General features: G+C 40.6%; 1 protein-coding gene across 4 annotated transcripts in view; it reads right to left on the reverse strand.

The window, feature by feature from the left end:
• Positions 1–1,370: 1,370 nt before the first annotated feature.
• QPCT (glutaminyl-peptide cyclotransferase) overlaps positions 1,371–20,815 on the reverse strand; it is a 49,798-nt gene continuing 30,353 nt past the window's right edge. For 2 of the 4 annotated variants that reach the window (XM_079941454.1, XM_079941451.1), the window contains 5 exons: positions 15,234–15,512; positions 9,837–10,013; positions 7,436–7,535; positions 4,339–4,455; positions 1,371–2,861 (listed from right to left, as the gene is read on the reverse strand). In XM_079941454.1, coding sequence (XP_079797580.1) covers positions 2,716–2,861; positions 4,339–4,455; positions 7,436–7,535; positions 9,837–10,013; positions 15,234–15,512 — 819 coding nt within the window. In that variant the 3' untranslated portion in view covers positions 1,371–2,715. Of the gene's footprint in view, positions 2,862–4,338; positions 4,456–4,501; positions 5,300–7,435; positions 7,536–9,836; positions 10,014–15,233; positions 15,513–20,815 lie in introns of those variants that run through there. The other 2 variants (XM_079941452.1, XM_079941453.1) reach the window with 2 other exon arrangements.

Consider the following 20,815-nt stretch of genomic DNA (forward strand, 5'->3'; position numbering starts at 1 on the left):
TATTTCAGGGATTAATATAAGATTAATGCCTTAAAATGTCTCCCTTTCCAGTATCATGATTGCTTTTCCCATATTAGTACAAACTCTTAGTGAGTAGAATTTTAGAATATGCCACTTAGAAGGAAGGAAACTTTCATTGAGTTAATCTGCTTATGTTTTTATTTTTCCTTTTATCTCATTTCAACATATCCTCCAACTTCCTCCTCTAAAAATAATTCAACTGTCAACCCAACAGATTATAGTAGATCTATTTATTTCATTCTGCCTCAAAAAGAATTTATTATTTAGGCTTATAATTATATATGTAGTACTGTCAACTAATTTTTAGGTTCCTTATTAAAACTTCTTTTCATTCTGTTTTTTGGGTTTTTTTGCAGTACGCGGGCCTCTCACTGTTGTGGCCTCTCCCGCTGTGGAGCACAGGCTCCGGACGCGCAGATTCAGCGGCCATGGCTCACAGGCCCAGCCGCTCCGTGGCATGTGGGATTTTCCCGGACCGGGGCACGAACCTGTGTTCCCTGCATCGGCAGGCGGACTCTCAACCACTGCGCCACCAGGGAAGCCCTCATTCTGTTTTAATATCATCAATTAAATCATTTCTTTTCTGGTGTTTAAAAAAAAATGTTTTCCCTGAACCCCTTGCAAATGTTTTCACTCATCCAAAAATTAATCCAGAAAACTCAGCCTCTTTTAATCCTGCTTTGTGGCTTAGATTCTTTAGCCCTGGATCCATTCATGTTGATTTCTGTTATATGCATGCTTATGTAAAAATAGCCTTTGATATGGCAGAGAAATAATTCTATCACAAATGACGTGCCTCTGAAGCCTAACATTGTCAGGTGAACCCTGGCAGCAGTGATTTAAGAATGCTCTCCCAGACTGAGTGAATGAATGACCTATAAAAATTTCAAGACACCATTGTTGCTTTGCACTTGGCATTAAGAACCTTCTTCAAAGGTCTTTTCATGTAAAGAGGCAGTACTCTAAAGTGCTTCAGAGGATGAGCTTTAGAACCAGCCTGGTTGGGTTCTAAACCCAGCACTGCCACTTACTAGCTTCATGATCTTGAAGAAGAGACTTAACCGTTCTGAGCATCATAAAATGGGGTTAATAATACCCCTTACCCCTTAGGATTGTTGTGAGGATTAAGTTGGTAAAAACATATAAAGCACCTATGACACTGACACTGAGTTAGTACTCAATAAGTGTTAGCTGTTCACATTACTTAACTCACAAAGGCACGACTTCCCTTTATATAATTTTAGAAGATTTGTAAAATAAAAAGAAACCTATCAAAATCTAGTTCTATAAAATTTACCAACATGAGATTATAGACAGATATTGTTAGATATAATTGTCTATAACTGGCTATTCTTTTATAAAATTGTATCAATTCATATAGATAAAATTATATTGATCCCTTTTTTTAACCTGGAAAGTTTGTTTTCATAAGTAAATTCCTTTTCCAATGACTTTCTTTGTTATTGGACCTAAGGTTGCCATTGCTTTCCCACTCAGCTTGTCTATCTCACTCCCTACCCAGCCTCAGCACATTAATTCAGTGAGGTTTATTAAATGTCTGCTCAGAACAGATAGCACATGAAAAAAACAGCCCCCAGCTAACTTCATCTATATGGCAGGATCAATTTCCTAATTTTTTAACCGATCAAGTTTGTATTTTTAGATAACTGTTTCCCATAGCCAAAGAAAAATCCATGAATTCCTATGTGTTTAGAGCCCAAACAATTTTGCTTCCATGAATCTCCTGAAAGAAATAGGCTATAAGTAATTAAACAAACTTGAATACCATATAATTTACCTACACAAAAATGATCCTAATTTCTGTCCTCCCAGTGTGTTACCTTCATATTGACTCTGGAGAACACACTCAACAGTCTCTGTCTTCATCTCAACCCAAGATCAAAACAGCAAATAAATGTCTGGTAATTATGTAATTTAACAGAAAAAAGGCCAAAAACTTGTAGGTAGAGTTTGATTATAATGACATAAAAACTGCATTGAAAATATGTGAGGGAAAACTAGAGTAAATGGTTACTCTGCTAATATAATGAAATTATAGGTTTTTTTTCTTTTCTCCATTTTCTAGATTTTTGGTACTGACTATATTATTTTACAATAAAAATGTTAAATTTGTAAAACTCTATAAAAATTGAGCTATACTTTAAGTTATACAATTTTTCATTCATATATTAAAAAAGACATTCACAACATGGCATTTAATTCTGATTTAACTTCCATGAAATAAACCGTACAAAGATTTCTCAAAGAAATTGAGTCTTCAAACTGCATCTCTGTTTTGTATTATATGCAATAGATTCCCAAGGATAAGAAAATCATAAAACTAAGGCTGCACTTTGCACATGACCATCATATTTAAGTACTATTTAGAAAAACGTGATACTGACTATACACATCTGATTTAGCTTCATAGTTTCTTATCTAAAGAAGTTTTTAAAAGATATTTACCTTCAGTTTTTCTTACATTTCCCTTTCTTTATCACTAGATGAAAATGAATAAGCAATTTGGACATGACATAAATCTAGGATATTCAAAGATACCTATAGAATGAATCTATAGGATAGAAGTTTCCACACAGAAGTTTCCACACAGCATCTGGAGTCAGATTATTTTAAAGGGTGCCTTGACTTTTGAATATAATACTAGATGCAATTATCATAAACTAAACCAGAATATTACAAATGAAGATATTCTAACACAAAGACTTTTAGGATTTTGTTTAGATTATCAATGGTTGTTTTATCCAAATTTTCTTCATTGTCATCCATGGTGTGCCAGACTTCAGGGAAAGGAGATGGTATCAGATGCAAAACTGGAACACCTAACAAGATGAAACAACTTGTAATTAAGTGCATATTTCCCATGAGTAAACTAGAAAGTATCATTCTTCAAGGAAATCTGAGTAGGACTGTACTATATACTGTACTATACTATAGTATATAAACACAGCTGATCGTTCATCATCTTCTGTGTACTTCCCTGTATCTTACCCTTACACTCCAAAGTCATTCATTCGTTAAACAAATGTTAAGTAATTCAGTAAATAATTATAAAGCACTTACTATGTACCAGCCCCTATTCTAGGAATTGAGGGTTCATCAGTGAAAAGGCAAAGCCCTGCTCATATGAAGCTTACATTCTACTAGAGAAAGAAACAAATAAACAAATACAAAAAATAATTTTAGAAAGTGAGAAGGCTTATAAAGAATAGTAAAACAAGGTAAGGGAATAGGGAATGAGAGGCAGAGAGCAGGGCCAATAAGAGGTATTTAAAACCAGGGAAGGCCTCTTTGAGAAGCTAACATTTAAACAGATGTAACAAAGGAGAAAGCAAGCTGTGTGAAGATCTGGGGATGAGCATTCCAGGCAGCAGTTTTAGCAAGTGCAAAGGTCCTGAGGTAGAAGTGTGCTTGGCCTGCTTGAGGAATGGCAATGTGTTCCTCAAGCAATGTGGCTGGATCAGAGCAATAATTAGAGAGAGAGGTAGGAGGTGATGGTGAGGGAGAAAAGAGGTATAAAATGGAGGCCCTTGTAGGTCATGATAAAGACTTTGGGTCTTTTTCTACTTGATGGCAAGCTACCAGAGCTTTAGAGTAGGGAAGTAACATAATTTGATTGACATTTTTTAAAGATAACTCTTGCTCCTACGTAAAGAATAGGGAGGCGGAACTTCTCTAGTGGTGCAGTGGTAAAGAATCCGCCTGCCAATGCAGGGATCATGGGTTCGAGCCGTGGTTCAGGAAAATCCCACGTGCCGCAAAGCAACTAAGCCCGTGCACTTCAACTACTGAGCCTGCATGCCTAGAGCCCGTGCTCCATAATGAGAAGCCACCGCTATGAGAAGCCCGCGCACCGCAACCAAGATTGGGCCCTGCTCGCCACAGCTAGAGAAAGCCCGCGCGCATCAACGAAGACCCAATGCAGCCAAACATAAATAAATTTTAAAGAAGAAAAAGAATATTTCTTCTTTATTAGCAGGAAAACACCACAGTTACACAAACTATAAGAATACAATCTAGCTCTATGAAAGGGAAGGCAGGATGTCAGAGGTATATGAGATTTGATAAATATTCAATGTGTAGGAAAAAATATAAGTGTCCTCAGGGATTTGGAATGACTTTCATAAAAAAAAAATAGAAGCCATGAGATGATTGGTGAATGATTTACTTAATCAGTTATTAAATTTAATGGTTCTTCACACTTCTAGACTGTTGCAAATGCATATAAAATACAATAAATATAATAGGTAAAAAACACACATGTGCAGGCATGCATACATATATACACTCATACATTACCTTTTCTTAAAAATGGAATATGGTCATCCTGAATCACACCTCCATAACCATAATTCTGGAAATACTGCCTCTCCCAAGAGTGATCCTTGAGCAAACCTAATTCATGGAGTTCATGTTCTGCAGATGATAATTAGACAGCAGATGAACATATCCTTTTATCTGATCAACAGTCAGATGCATAAGGAGTTTGAAATCTTGACACTTGGTTTTAAAACATTATGCAGTAGTACACCCATGACAAAAACCTCTGAGCTGCAGGAGTCAGGCCTCCCCAGAGGGCCCGGGGCCTCTGCCCTCACTGCCCTGGAGGTGGGCGGTGAGACCCCAGGACAGGAACCCAGCCTCTGGCTCCAAAGAAGAATCAGGCCCTAAAAGAGAGCCCTAACAAAATTAGACAATTGTTCTCCTCTGGTTCGCGATTTTAAAGCTGATTTTGCTGCCACGTTTGGCAAAGCAAGGGCCACTCTGTTCTCCCAGCAGTTCCAAGTCTGGGCCACACGCCTGCTTTTGAGAAGGAGAGACCCTATGGGAGCAAAGACGCCCCCAGGCCACTCAGCAGGTCATCAGGGCCATCACCACCTTGTCCCCTGAGGGCAGGCTGCCGGCTTTGTTTACAACCAAAGATGGTCAAAAGCATCATTTGTACCTTCAATCAAATCAAGCACTCAAAGACACAGTCATATTTTGGTAACATTTAAATATTCAAAGTACATGATGAATACGAGTTCACTGTCAGAAATCCTCACAGCATCTCACATGCCTTTCATTCTACAGATGACGCAGGAGGGAGAACATTTCAACCGAGATTTTTAAAAGCCTTTGTCGTTGGCGTCTGTTTTTTTAAGTTTTCAAACTGTAAATGTTGGGCTTTGTATTTTGATGTAAACTCAGAATAGTGGCATTTGGGGCCAGTGACCAAAAACCAAACCAAACTTGTAACTGACCATGGATCTTAATAAACCTGTTGGTAAAAAAGAAAAAAAAAACCCTCTGAGCTGAACTTGGGTATGGACATTTTGGAGTCCTTCTAAGAGTCACACATGATTCTAGCTTTACAGGTGAGAACCTCCTTAGAATCAGAAACTCAACAGAACAATAGAGAGATGGAGAATGAGAAAGCTAGAGGAAAATGGAGAGAAAAAACACAGGTGTAGATACTTACAGATCCTCAATCCTGCATGAAGGATGCCTTACGAGGAGATGCAGAGCTTGAAAGGGGAATCCTTAGAGAGAACAGGTATGAAGTACTAGACTGAGTGACCACTCTTTGGGAAAGGGATACCTATTATGACTTGCATCAGTGGTTCTCAAAGTGGTCTCTCATCAGCTGCATCAGTACCACCTGGGAACTTGTTAGAAATGCAAATTATCTGGTCCCACCTCAGACCAACTGTATTAGAAATTCTGGGGGTGAGGTCCAGCGATCTGTGGTGTAACAAGCCCTCCGGGTGATTCTAATGCACACTAAAATTTGAGAACCATCGGCCTACATTCCATCAGTCCTGTCATCTTGCAATATAGAACCCATGTATTACATACAGGATTACATATAACATGAGCCTATGTTACAAGATGATAAGAGATCACAAGAAGAGTTTAAGACAACTGAATGAAACTTTCCAGGATTGGTTATTTTAATTACTAAATTTAAAGGGTAAAATTAGACCGAGTGGTAAGCATTCATATGTAATGTGATTTTAGGAACATCAAGAAAGCCCCTACTATGACCAAAACAATATTCCCATCTGTTTATTGATAATTATAATTCCTTTACCTTAGGCTACAACTTTTCCTTATACAATTAGAGATATGGTTTGAAGTATAAGTATCACTCAGTGGGTTATACAATGGGTTAAAATTGTATTAAGATGTGAGTTACTGATATAAATTCATTCCAGTGGAGGAAATAAGAGAAGGGAATCAAATCCTTGACAGAAGGCCAAACCCAATTTCTTGAGGCTACTCAAAGTAAGGAAAACATGCTGTAAGGAAGTGTCCCCAAGAAGCTTACATTAATAATACCATAATAGCAATTCTTTCAAACTAGAAATTTAAATTTGCCAAAGATAAGCGTCTGAGGTTCAGGTAAAAGTTTCTTTCATAATATTCTAGATCTGGATATAAGCACGTTCTGAACTCGTGGCAAAAGCATGAGTTGAGATGGCAGCATTTTCCCCACTGCTGAGAAGAAAGTACAACCCTATCCTACTCCAAGAAGTCTGTGTGGCTAGAAAGGAATTCTTAGCCTGATGTTCTTGCCTCAAAGCAGGGCTCCTGGCCTGGATTCTATAATAAAATTCTATCGCATGCTCACCTCTCCCTGAGGCCAATTTTTTGTGCTTTGTTGTGTTTTGTTTTGGGGTGTTCGTGTGTATGTGTGTGGAGAGGGAAGGGTGTATGGAGTGGAGGTACAAGAGAAAGAAGTTATTCTCCTTTTCCTTCTGCAAGCCCCAAGCCTCTCTCCTGAGCCATAGATATCTTTGTTTCCTTGGCTGGTCTGGCCTAACCTTATCTGGTCCCTTCCACTCATTTATTTGACACTGAACCTTCTCTTAAATGACTCTTGAAGGATTTTGGCTTGCTGTTGCATCGCCATCTCTTACACCTTTGGAAAGTAAGCAGAGATTGTACTAGATTTAAAAGAAAATCACATCTGCATAAAGCAGAAAAGAGAAGATGACAAAGACTGAGATGGAAAAGAAAGAAACATTAAAGAATATCTTTTGGTATCATTATGAGGACATAACATTCATCATTATCCAACATGCTCTGCTGAGTTTTCCCTAAAAATGCATTCCATATGCTTCAAACAGGACTCTGAGAAAATATTTCCAAGCCATTTCTAAGGATATGCAAATATGAAATGTAGTATTTTATGTTTCCGTTTCAAAATTCAGTTTCATGCAGGAAAATAAAGTGGGTCTTCTAAAAGAGATGAATAGGAATAATAAACTAATCAATAAAGCAAGAAAAAAAGCCAGTAAAGTATATTGTGTACTCAAATCACACACTTAAATCATAAATTCTGAATTTTAAAACTCAGTGTTTGTCAGTGGGAAGAAACCAGGTTTGACTCTTTAATAACCGTGGTGCTTACCAATTGCTTGAAGTCTATGAAACCATCTGGCAGTGTTTGGGAAAAAGTTGGGAAATGTTGGGTTTGGAGCTCCAATTAAATCCAGTAAGATCAATAAGTCCTAAGGGAGAAAAAATATTGTATAATTACTGTCGCCAAAACACATTTCATACTCATCAATGGAAAAACAAAAAATCAGTCAAAACTAACTGCACGGGGCTTCCCTGGTGGCGCAGTGGTTGAGAATCTGCCTGCTAATGCAGGGGACACGGGTTCGAGCCCTGGTCTGGGAGGATCCCACACGCCACGGAGCAACTAGGCCCGTGAGCCACAACTACTGAGCCTGCGCGTCTGGAGCCTGTGCTCCGCAACAAGAGAGGCCACGATAGTGAGAGGCCCGCGCACCGCGATGAAGAGTGGCCCCCGCTTGCCACAACTAGAGAAAGCCCTCGCACAGAAACGAAGACCCAACACAGCAAAAATAAATAAATAAAATTAATAAAAGGCAGAATAGGTGAAAAAAAAAAACTAACTGCACTTTAATAACTGAGAATAAAACGCGGAGCTGTATAAATGAACAAAAGGTTTAATAACATTGTAAGTGAATCCTTTGGGGAAAATTTTTAAATCTTGCTTATGCAATGTGGACAAATGGCAAATTGTAGATTCTTTTTGTCTGTAACCCCAGAAGGATATCACTAAGGATAAATTAGAAGGAGGACATTTGGATAAATATTTCATAAGAAAAAAAAAGAATACGTTTGCTTTACTTTCAGGTAGGCATGCAAGCCTGTCTGATCTTCTATTCCATTCTAATTAGCCATTTTATCCCCAGTCTATAATAACACAGCTGCCAAAGGAGAGCATTTGGATAGTAACTATTTATTCCTTAAAGCAGCATATAAGAAAATTTCCTTGACTAGAAGCTCTATGAGCTTAGTCCCTGGATATCCATTTCCTTTTCTATCAAACAAGAAGCTCAAGCTCGCTGATCACTAAAGGTCCTTTCTGGCTATAAGCCTCTATAATAAACCAGTGTTTCTTAACTTATTTGAGCCATAAAGCATCAGCAGGCTTGAGGACTCCCTGAAGACTAACCCCAGATTAAGAACTCCTGATTTATATACGTGAGGTAAGGTATGGGTAAATATCTAGCATTGATCCTGACATGCAATAGATAAATATTTTCAGAGTCTATATGACTCTAAAGACATAGTATCTACTAACTCATGAATGATGATTAAATATATTCACTGGGAAAAAATAGGCTTGTTTGAAACAGGAGTATATTCATAAGGTTGGATAAGCGCCTAAGAGTTTGTTTCTGGGGGAAAAAAATGGTCTAACTATCACTATGGATTCATATATTTGGACTGGTAAACAAATAACTTTGTTCCTCCTGCCGATCAATCAGGTCTCTTCTCCTCTGAACCCTTTTTAGCCACTTGAGCAAAAGTGATTAAATGAGGTACCAGTTATGTTCTCCTAACCCCTTATGAGCTGCCAGTGGGCAACGGGACAGAGAGAAAGCCAACATGAGATGTGCTGGATTCACAGAGGACATTGAATGTGGCCATTTGGACTCATACGGTGAAGGTCAGTGATAGGGCAAAGGACAGGGATGAACGGAGAGGGTTAGAAACAGGCTATCAGTTCACAGGTAGGGTGAGGGCCAGGGATGGATGGAGCCACAGGGAAGAATGAAGTCTCAGGGGTTCCATGCTGCAGTTAGTGAGGACTCAAATACTGAGTGAGTCAAATATGGGAAGAGAGCCAGAATAGGAAGGAAATTCAAAGGTGGAGTAAGGGACTAGGTATGGGCTGTGGGGTCAGAATGGGGGATGAGTAGGGGGCCATAAGTTGCACCCATTACTTGGTAAGAGGAGCAGGGTTTTAAGGCAGCACTGAAATGTGTCCACCACCATGCCAAACACCACATCAAAACTGACACATCAAAATGTCCTGTACACACTTGGAGTCACTATAATGCTTTGAAGCCACCAAGGAAATTCTTCACTCTCATCCCCATACTACGTTCCACTCTTACTCCATTTCCCAAGACCCCAGCCTCCTCTGGCTTGACAGCGGCCTCAAAGATGGGATTTGCTCTCTCCACCTCTAATATTTACTGGGGGAATGTGCTCCCGTGGGACTGAAATGAATCTGATGTTTCCTTATTCTGAATTTTTACATCATTTTAATTGAGCTCAGTCAAACATAACTTCTAACCTAGAATCATTCTTTTTTAGCTCTGGGATTCCTCAAAAACCCAACGCCTGCCAAAAAAATGTTCTATTATAAACACTCTGCTCCAAGAATGCCTTGGCATTTTTAGGTCTTTAATTGGCTTCCCCTCCCTGCCACAGGCTTCCTTTGAAGCAGAGTCTGTAGCTGCAGCACCGTGAAAATTACCTGGACTCACCATGCCGTGCAATTGGTTGGTGTCCCTCGCTCCAGGTGGATGTGCAGTTGATGCCATCTTGGAAGCTAAGTGCCGAGACCCATACAGAGAATCTTGAGGAGACCAGTGAAGAAAAGCCTCTTCTCCATCGAAGAAAATTAGCTGGAGTGAGAGATCTGGCTTCGAGTCTGAAATATTCTGATTTAAAAAAATAAACAGTAGAAAAAGAGCAAAAATATGAGAACTAAAAAATAGCACGCTTTCCTGTTAACTGGACAAAAAGACAGATGTGCCGCGAAGAAAAGGAAGAAGCCAAAGCAAGTGAAAATATGCCAGAATTTATTTTGCACCATTTCCTCTCTGAAAATCATCACGGGTCCCACAGTCTTCAGCCACAGAAATCTCACCTTCTTCACTCCCTCTGAAAAGAGAAGTCTTACACTTTTTTCTGACTCCTTAGAGAACTCTGGAACTATGGAACTGCAGTGGCAGACACTGTGACACAACACCCAGGTCCCTTTCAGAAGGATGCGTTGTCCCTGTTGCCAGTAAAGGTGTCCGCAGAAGGCCTTCAGTTGTTTGTCCCTTTAAGGATTGGCTCAGCCATGGGGGTTCCTACGTCCAATGACTGGCCTAAGCAGGTGCTGGGGGCTCTCTAAAGGGCCATGCTACCTCCAGAGCTCCCCAGGGGTTGACTGAGGCTGTTGTTGAACCTGCATGGCAGCCCGGCTTCTCCCTCTGCCTACTCCCACTTCTTTCCCCTCCCTGCCACAGGTGGTGAGCCAAGGCCACTCCCTACTATGTGATTGAAAGGCTAACCTCCACGTCAGAGTGCACCTCCCAGGGAATCCAACCTGAAACAACGCAAATCTTTCTTGCTTCTCACCTTATGTAAGTCTGCAATGTTGTACTGAGTCTAGGTTCAAGAATCTGCCCTTGGAATGCAACAGAGATACAAAGAATGGTAATTACAGCCTCTTCCTCAGAGGAACCTACACTTGAGTTGGGTTAGGGAAAGATGAAACAAATACACGGGTATGGCAAAATGTACCAAGGGTCACAAATGTAACACAAAACTCCTCTGGAAATTGGATAGATTGAGAAGTGGAATCCTTGGAGTGTCAAGGAAGACTTCATGAAAGAGACAGTACTTGAGTGGAACTTAGAAGGGTGAGTAGGATTCTGATTGATTTTATACTTTCCACTGTCTGACAACAACTCTCACCTCTCAGATTAGTCCTTCTGGTACCCTATCCTCACAATCCTTCAACCCCATTGGAATCCATAATCTTTTGAAATGTTCACCTTTTCCCAGTCTTTCCTTTACCCTTATGATGTCCTCACTTCACTATATATTCAGCTTAAATTCCAGAGTCAATCATTCTAATTGCTCCCTGCGTACACACTCAACTCCTGTGCCTCTCTCTGCCTTGGTCAAACTCACATGGCAAAAACATAATATTAAGTCCAACTCTCTGCCTGCTTTGTGCCTGTACTCAGGCAGCTGAACATGGATGCAGAAAAATACACCACCACTTGCTCTCTCCACCCCTGTGCAGTACTGGGGAATGCGCTCCCGCTGGAGGAACTGAATCCGATGTTTCCTTAATCTGTTATGGATAACACTTCTCCTCTTATCTCTCTAAGGATATTAAAATAGTGTTCTTTAAGTTATTTTCTGCTCCTGTACACTATTTCTTCTGAGTTCATTTTTCAACTTGTATTATGTTTTGTTTTCTTTCTTTCATGCTGGAGATGGCCCTCAAATATCTGATCATCCTTTGTGTTCATTTGCATTAAACAATAAGATACTAAAACACTGATTAGAGACACAGATTGGTTGGCTCCACTGCAGGGCAATCTGATGCCCAGTGAGTGTTTTCACTGAGGATCCCCAAATGTCACTGTCTGTGGGTCTTTTCTATGAGGTGGTTCACATTCTCCAGAGAAGGATCCTCCAGGTTCCTGTCTGATGGGTGTGAGCTAGCCGCTGTCTTTCTCGTGCTGGAAGTGAGGGAAGGCTAGGGAATCTCACTGCTCAGTGTGTAGTCTTTCCCCTAATCTCATTGATTTCCATGAGGCACATCATTACTGCCCTCCTTTATAACTGATGTCCCAACATCCAGAACCTCCCTGGTTCAATTTCTCCAGAAAAATATCGTGTCATCTCCTACAAGGGTACAGGTGGAATACCTACCTGCCAGCTGTGGGGTAGAAATCTTATATACCTAAGCACTCCTTATACAGACTTAAAACACTCTCCTCCTCTGCCCTCTGCCTCACTTCTGCCTTCCTTACTGTCCCCTCCCATCCCTGAGGCAGTCAGGATTTTTCAGGGGACCACTGGCTTCCTTTTTCCCCTCTGGGGAATGTGACGTCTCTCTACTCTGATATGTCGTCTGCCTTTTCTCCATTCACCTTCTGCCTTCATATGGTGGTTTCCAGATGTTCACTGGATTCTTCAAAGATGGAATTTTTCTTGATTGTTTTAGGGTGATTTCATCAGAAGGAGGAAAATGTCTTTATCAAGTGAAAAGTAAGTTATCCTTGCATGGTAATCATTTCAATTGTCTTAATACTACTCCTTAATTAGGCCCCAAGAAAAGGACAGTTTATTGTATTTTGAGTCTCTCATAACTCCTGACAGTACTAAGCACAGGATGTGTCTATCTGTATACTATATATGCATTCAGGGTTTAATAAGAACTCAGTAATGAAACAGATTGTCTCACTGGCAACACGTGTATAGTGCATACATTAGTGGAGACAGTCTAAGTTTCCAGTTGTCTAAAGGGCCTTGACTGGTTCCAAAGTTCTAATTCCAAATCAAACAGAACACCAGGGCAGAATAAGACTGCTTGGGACCGGAGACATTCTGTTCATGCCCAGGGCAGAAGCAAAAGGAGGCAGTCTTCATATTCTGCAAGCTTGAAGGTTCGGGTGCCTCAGAAATGTCAACAGCTTGGCGACTCCAGTGTTCAGTGCAATGACTTCCTTTCATTCTCTTCTCTTAGCACCATTTCATTTAGATAGGCATAGACCGTTCTGGACAATTACTCTGAGTCCTGTGAGGCAACTTACTCTTTTTACTTCTTTTTAGGATTGGCAGAAAAATAACTGTGGCCTTCAACTTCTAATAACTCAGCCTAGTATCTCGGAGCTAGAAAATCTGCACGGCTAGATTTTCTTCTAGTCATTCTTCCTGGCAATATGACAAACGCCTAGTAACCAGTGTTAACAGGGTCAGTATGTTACCTGCAGTCTTTCCCCAACCAAGGCTGTATCAGCTAATGCCACAACACTAAGGTGTAACTCAGTGGCCTAAAACAACAATCATGAGTTCTGTGGGGTCTGCAGGTCAACTGGGGACAACTGGTCTAGGCTGGAGAAGCTCTGCTTCACCCTGCAGTCATCTAGCTTGGCTCTGCTCCACAAGCCTCTTAGCCTCCTCCTGGGACTGGCAGGCCAGCCAAGGCACGGTCTCCCCATGACGATGGCAAAGACATGACAGAGCAAGTCCAATTGCACAAGCACATTTCCAACCTCTGTTTGTGTCATCTACTAGCATCCCATTGGCCAAGGCAAGTCAAATAACCAACTCCAGAGACAAGAAATGAGGAAGTACCACCTGCTAAAGTGGGAGGGCACAGCAAAGTTACAAGACAAAAGAGGTGAATGTATAATTACAATCTTATTGCTAGAGGAGGAAGACTGCAAAGAATTGGAACCATCATCCAGTCTCCTATCCAGTCTTCTCCCAGGTCACATTCTTCCACCCCTTACCCAACCCATGACAGCTGAAGGACATAAAATATGTCCTTAATACAAATCTAGTTAAAGTACAACTGGAAGAATAAAACTGATACTCTCAAAGTTTGCATTCAAAACCAGTCTTTATTTTTAATTGTCCACATCACTGCTTACCTCTATTAGAAAAGATAATTAAAAGAATGTATGTGTATTTTGTTAATGGAGATCCCCACTCCACAACTCATTCAGTCCTTTCTATTTCTGTTCACCAAAAGCAGGTGTGAATTACATGGAAAAAGGTAAAGGAGCTCACCAAGAGATTGTGAGCCCACCACACAGATTGTGTCTTTAAGTCATACTTCGCCTCACTTCATGTCCTTACACTAGAAATGCAAATACGAAAAATTAACCTTTTATATCAGCTTCTGAACTCTCTCACCCAATTGCTGGGAAAGGATGCTAGTTAAAAGCAGGACAGAGCATGGGACAAAGACATTATAGAAGGTTCAGAAAACAAAACAAAATGAAAAAACAGTGAAAAGGATACTGAGAGGTTATAAACAATTCTTGCTTTCTTCAAGTTCAGCATCTAAAGCAAAAATAGAACCAAATATCTCTATTCCTTCCATTACAAGATAAATCTTTTACTTCTTTACCCCCCTTGTATCAAAAGCTGGCCCCTTCATAAAGCTTTGAGGGGAAAAAAAGGTATTTGTTGCCTGCGAACAAAGTTTTTTGTTTCTGCTTTGTTGTGTTTACTTGGTTATGAGTGATATCTGAACAAAGTGTCTTCATCTAGCTTAGCACTTTTTTTCAATATACACTTAAGAACACAGAGACTGAAATAACATCTGAGAGTCCCAGAAGTATTCTGAGCTGAGAATGTAACAAAAGCTCTGCTATGCTGCATAAAATTGAGCCAAGATTCACAGATAATAACAATAATACATTTCTGCTTCATGCTTTTCATCTTGATGTGTCTGAATTACCCACTGTCTACTTCAGAACCACTAGCAGAAACTCCCTCCTTGACTCAAGGCCGCCACATCTCAGTATAGAAGGCTGTGATGTTCCATGACTATATAAACAAGAAGAAATAAACATAATTCTCCTACACATGCCTGTACCAACCTTCCACCTTCTTCATTTTTTGCAAAAAAAAAAAGAAAATTTTTTTTTAATTTGATATGTATTCATAACTAAGGAATCAAGTGCCAATCAATGAATATACTGTCATGTACTTATTGCCCATGGTGGACATTTTACTTTTTTTTTTTTTTTTTTGCATTACGCGGGCTTCTCACTGTTGCGGCCTCTCCCGTTGCGGAGCACAGGCTCCAGACGCGCAGGCTCAGCGGCCATGGCTCACGGGCCCAGCCGCTCCGCGGCACGTGGGATCCTCCCGGACCGGGGCACGAACCCGTGTTCCCTGCATCGGCAGGCGAACTCTCAACCACTGCGCCACCAGGGAAGCCCAACATTTTAAATAATATAATCTTCCAATTAATATTATTTCAACTTCATTTCATTTTGCAACAAATTAGTACAAATTGTACAAAAAGTCTACACTTCTAAATGGCTTTCTCACTCACCCAAGGATTCTAGAATTCACTCTGAATTACTGCTAACACGTTTTATCTCAGGAATCTACAAGAGGGAAACAGATACCTTCAACGAATGGAGTTGCTTGTCTACGGCCCGGGCAAGTTCCAGTATCATCGCACACGGCACAGCTGAATCAGTGGCTCCCACAAACACTCTGTTGTCCCAATGAGGAAAATACTTGGAGTCATAGTGACAGGAGAGGACCAAGTGTCGTTTAGCAGTGGGATTGAGGGTGCTGATAATATTTGAGAAAGACCGGTACCCATAGGGTGTCTGACTCAAGAAGGTATCCACTTCCAAGACCCAGTCAGCTTGAAGTCTCTGAATTCTCTGCATGATGTGCTGATCAAAACAAAAAACAAAATTTCAGCTCTAGACAGTTAAATTTTATGTAATGCCTTTCAAGCTAAAAATGCAATCCATGCTTATTATATGAAGCAAGGATGTTTAAAGGAAAAGCTAATCATCTCCCTCTCCCTTAACTTCCCCCTGCCAACCCAACTCAACCAACTGTTAATATTACCAATGTTAAGAGTCTGCTGTATATCTTTCCACACCTTTCTCCTATTTATACAAACATGTACTAGCACTCAAACATGTATATTTGGCCGAGGGATGTATATTCTTATAAGAATAGAATCCTACTCTATATTTGCTCTGCTCCTTGCCCCTCTCACTTAACAGTGTATCATGGACATCTCTGCACATCAGGAGAGGGAGCTCCAGTTCAGTATACATTAAAGCCCACTTTTAATATTTCTAGGAGGATAACAAGACAGGTTTGAGAAATTAGATATACTAGGTGGGTCGTACAGGTCATAACTTCTACTCTAAGCTCTTTGAGGGTGAGAACTGCACATGGCAGCTCTTTTTGTCCGAAGCACTTAGTATGTGCCCCCAGTCAGCAAATATTTCATAATGTAACAAACACTAACAAAAAATACTAATGCTCACCTGTTAAGGATAATTCACAGAGAGTCCCGTTACAAGGGGATGGTTGGGGGATATTTGAGGTTCTGCCCGCTCTAATAATCAATAAGCAACTCTGAACCATAATGACATATCAAGCAGTTTTCCCTTTGCATTCAAGGCAGGTCCAGACCCACTGCAAACGCTGGTGAAAATAAGGAAGAATCTATTTTCCCATCTCTCCTGGTCATCTTGGGCTTTGTGAGCAACATGGTGACTGACAGGGAAAAACAGCAGATGGAAAAGAAACACCACTTCAGGGACTGGAGGTGTCTTCTTAAAGAATCTAGGGCTACCCTGGTGGCACAGTGGCTAAGAATCCGCCTGCCAATGCAGGGGACACAGGTTCAAGCCCTGGTCCGGGAAGATCCCACATACTGCGGATCAGCTGAGCCCGTGAGTCACAACTACTGAGCCTGCGTGCCACAACTACTGAAGCCCACGCACCTAGAGCTGGTGCTCCACAACAAGAGAAGCCACCGTAATGAGAAGCCCACGCACCGCAGTGAAGAGTAGCCCCTGCTCGCCACAACTAGAGAAAGCCCGCACACAGCAAAAAAAGACCCAATGCAGTCAAAAATAAATAAAATAAATAAATTTATTAAAAAAATAAAAAGAATCTAGAGCTTGTGGTGTGAAAAGCTACAGGTGAGTTCATTGCTGTTCCATTTGCCCTTTCCTATCTTTATTTTCCCTTTGCTTTATTTTCCTCACTATGTTCCATTTATTTCATTTTGAAATATTATACAGATTTTTGTAAGTTGCCTTAAAAAATTATTTTTAAGTCACACAACAAACTAACCATCAACACATCCGGCAGTTTGTTCCACAATGAACATCCAGTGGGGATGGACCTTGAGGTGATAAACAAATAACTTATAATGACTGGAAAAGAATGGGAGATTCCCCTCCACACACGACTTTCTAGCCTAGCCAAGTCTTGTGTGACCTGCCCTAACTAATGTGACATGACACGTAGGCAAGGGCCTTGGAACAACTGGGGCAGGAAGCTTCCAGGAAGAGGAAAACTAAGCCAGAGGGAGGACAGTGCTTCTACAGTCAGCCCTGCAAAAGCCAAATAAACAAACAGTTTCCCAGATATTCACTCCTTGCTCTCTGTCAGGAGGTGGACTTTGGCCTAAAGAGCATGTATACACAGTACCTTACCTTTTCTATTACACATTTACAGGTTGTCTTTTCATATAAAAATAATTTTTAAAACTTTATAACCTTTTTGAAATTATCACTCATATCTCATTTATTTTGTTATTCTCCACAATTCTTAGCACTGAGCTTTGTACACAGTAGGCTATCGGTAAATATGGGTTGATTATAACAAATAAGTTATTCTCAATGAGATTATATAAAATTATATGATATGGAACATTAATAGTTTGACTAGAGAGAAATCACTGCATCTAAGACAAGTTTTCCAGAGAATTTGAAAATAAGTTATCCTCAGACTTTGGCGAAAAGATATTTTTCCATAAAAGGGGTCAATCTTAAAAAAAAATAAAAAGCACATCCGCCAGAACATCTGGTAACCAGATGATGAGCTGCTCCATAAAATGTGTTCAATACCAATAGCTGCCTGCATGCTTACAAAATGAGTTGGGATTTTAAAAGATGTATCTGTTAACTTTGCTCAGCTGAAGTCTCACACACACACTCATTCCTCATCCAGTGAACAGGTTTTGGCCATAATTTCTGATATCTGTGTTGACACTAAAATCCACAAAAGCATCAGCAAATGCCCCCAAAAAGAGTTCTGCCTGAACTAACATTTTTTATTCAGTATAAATATTTTTATTTTTCTTAGCAACTAATTTCTTTATAAACAATCAAATTGGCTGCATAATCTAATTAGGTCACCAATATCCCTTACAGTTGGGCTTTTGGCTTGCAGACTTAGTCTGCAAGTTCCCACTATAATTCTCTAGAGTAGGCTCCAGAAGCTACTGCTCTTCTCACTAGAGTGCCCCTAAACAGGGAGTGCTTGGCTATGAGAGAGCATCTAAAGTGGCTGTGCTTCTCTAACTACAGGTAGCAAAAGCCTCTGCCTACCAGGCATGCTAAAATGCAATTTAGAAATACAGACTGTATTTTGGATTTCTATACATCTATCTTTTTAAATAGAGAAGGCAGAAAAGAGACAAAGAGAGATGGATAGATTGAGACAGAGAGAGATGGAGATTGAAAAGAGAGACAAAGAAAAGGATATGAAAATAGAGGGGGAGACAAGGAGAGAGAGACAGAGACAGGCCAAGAGTGGGAGTGGAGAGACAGAGAGGAAGAGAGAGAAAGATAAAAGTAAACATGGCATTCTACTTCCTGGGGAGGAAGGCCCCAGGGATTTTAGGTTAACACTGGTGAATGATCCTGGGTCAAATTAATTAAACTTACATTCTCATTTCCAAGTTCTGAGAAACACTGTCATTAGTAGAGCAGATTTGTTTGGAGGAAGCAGATCCTGTGATATTTGCAATAAGTCTGCAAACAGACCACTGTCTGGATGCTGAACCCTGCCACTGGGGACTTCAGGGTCCTCCTCCCTCTTGGGTGGACCATATATTAGTCTCTCAGGCTCCAAGCTGAAGGCCCTCCACCCAGAGCCCTCCATTCAGGGATACACATACCTTTCAACGAAGAAGCCCAGCTTTAGCTACTCGGATGCACTGGACATACACAGGGGATTTTAACCACCAAGTTTCTAGGTTGCCTCTTTTAGACAAAGTTTCTGGCTTGCTCCTTAGTGAGACTTTACCACCCTGATTTTTTAAATTTATTTTTTATTCCTCTCTCAGCTAGAAATCACTGAAATCCTCTAAAAATTAATACTGTCAAAGTATTAAATTTACAAATAAAGTATCTTTTTTAATAAAAATATTCTAAAAATCCAACAGGCAGCTTTAGGCCCATTGATCGGAGACAATAAAAATGCAGACTATGGGATATTGTTCCCATATTATCTTCTGAAAGGGGATTCATAGCAATGCACATCTTTATTGATAACTGATACAAGTTAAATCACTAACCAATTTTACATCAAGTCCACACTTTTTTTAGATTTTAGAGTCTTCTTTAATTATTAACCCTGAAACTCTATGAATTATAAAACATCTGATCTAGTGCTCAAAAATGCCTTAGGAGAAAAAAATAATTTTCCACCATTCTTGTCAAAATGTAGTTCAGAGTAAAAGGTACTGATCCTAGTCAAATTAAAGCCATTCAGTGTAGTTCCCTCATAATAACTCAGTGTCATCTACGTCATCTTCAAAAGAGGGAACCATTTATCTTCCACAGCTTAGGGGACAGCTCTCCTAAAACTCATGGTAATTTTCTTTCCCCAAAATTATAAAATCAAATCTCTTAAGTGGGATTTCTAACACAACCATCCTGTTAGGACTACTACTTTGTCAGCCAGCCCATGTGCAGGTAGCCCAGCAGCTATTCCCAGCACATTCCAAAGCACCGTCAATAAATTTCTCACTTGCCTCCACCCCACATGACATGGAAGATGTTATTATGGATTCCATAACACTTTTAAATGAATATGAATTTTTTAAACCACGAGAGAACCTATGTGTATTATTTGTGACATCTATTCTGTTGACGTTAAAGATCAAATAGCAATATTTGTTGTCTTCATGGCTTTCTAGAGGTCACAGGCAAGGAACCTCAGGTCTGAAGTATGCACATACACTTCTCGGTATATACTTGGCCTTCTGAGCAAATGGTAGCGGGAAATGAAAAAAGTGGAGATAAGTGAGCGCTACAGACCTAGATTTTTTCTAATGAGGAACTGAGGATTTGGGGAAGACCCAGTAAGTGCCCTGAACTTCTTTTAGAAAATGCTTGGGAGACGAGGCCCAGGGGAGGTCACTGAAATGAGTGGTATGCACCTCACTCTCGGACCCGGGCCTGAGAAGATACAGAGCTGGACACATTTGTAAGCACACACCACAGAGCTGGTCTCTCCCTGCTACCACTCTCCAGGGATTGGATGGAGAGGTCAAGCAGATACCAGTCCAGGTTCTGGCCTCATCACTGCTACGTGTACAACCTTGAGCGAGTTAATTTGCATACTTAAGCTTCAGGTCTTTTTTTTTTTTTTTTTTAATTTTATTTATTTTTGGCTGCATTGGGTGTTCGTTGCTGCATGTAGGTTTTTCTCTATTCGCGGCGAGCAGGGGCTACTCTTCGTTGTGGTGCGCAGGCTTATTGTTGTGGCTTCTCTTGTGGAGCACGGGCTCTAGGTGCACGGGCTTCAGTAGTTGTGGCTCGCGGGCTCTAGAGCGCAGGCTCAGTAGTTGTGGCACACGGGCTTATTTGCTCTGTGGCATGTGAGATCTTCCCAGACCAGGGCTTGAACCCATGTCTCCTGCATTGGCGGGCGGATTCCTAACCACCGCGCCACCACAGTAGCCCCCTCAGGTCTTTTTAAATCTGTAGCACTGGGAGAACAATTGTACCCACAATTACTGTGTGGACGGAATGAGACGATCCATGCAAAGACCTCTGTAAAGTGGCTGACCTGAAAAAAGTGCCAGATGAACATCAGCCATCATCAGTATTATTCCTCACTCTGCCTAGAGCTTAGAAAGAACTAAGGTGCTCTTTGGGTCTCTGCCACCTAAGTCCTTAGGGGAAGCAAGAGCTGTTTGGATAGAAGACAA

Source organism: Stenella coeruleoalba (assembly GCF_951394435.1).
Source record: "Stenella coeruleoalba genome assembly, chromosome: 13".
NCBI lineage: Eukaryota > Metazoa > Chordata > Mammalia > Artiodactyla > Delphinidae > Stenella > Stenella coeruleoalba.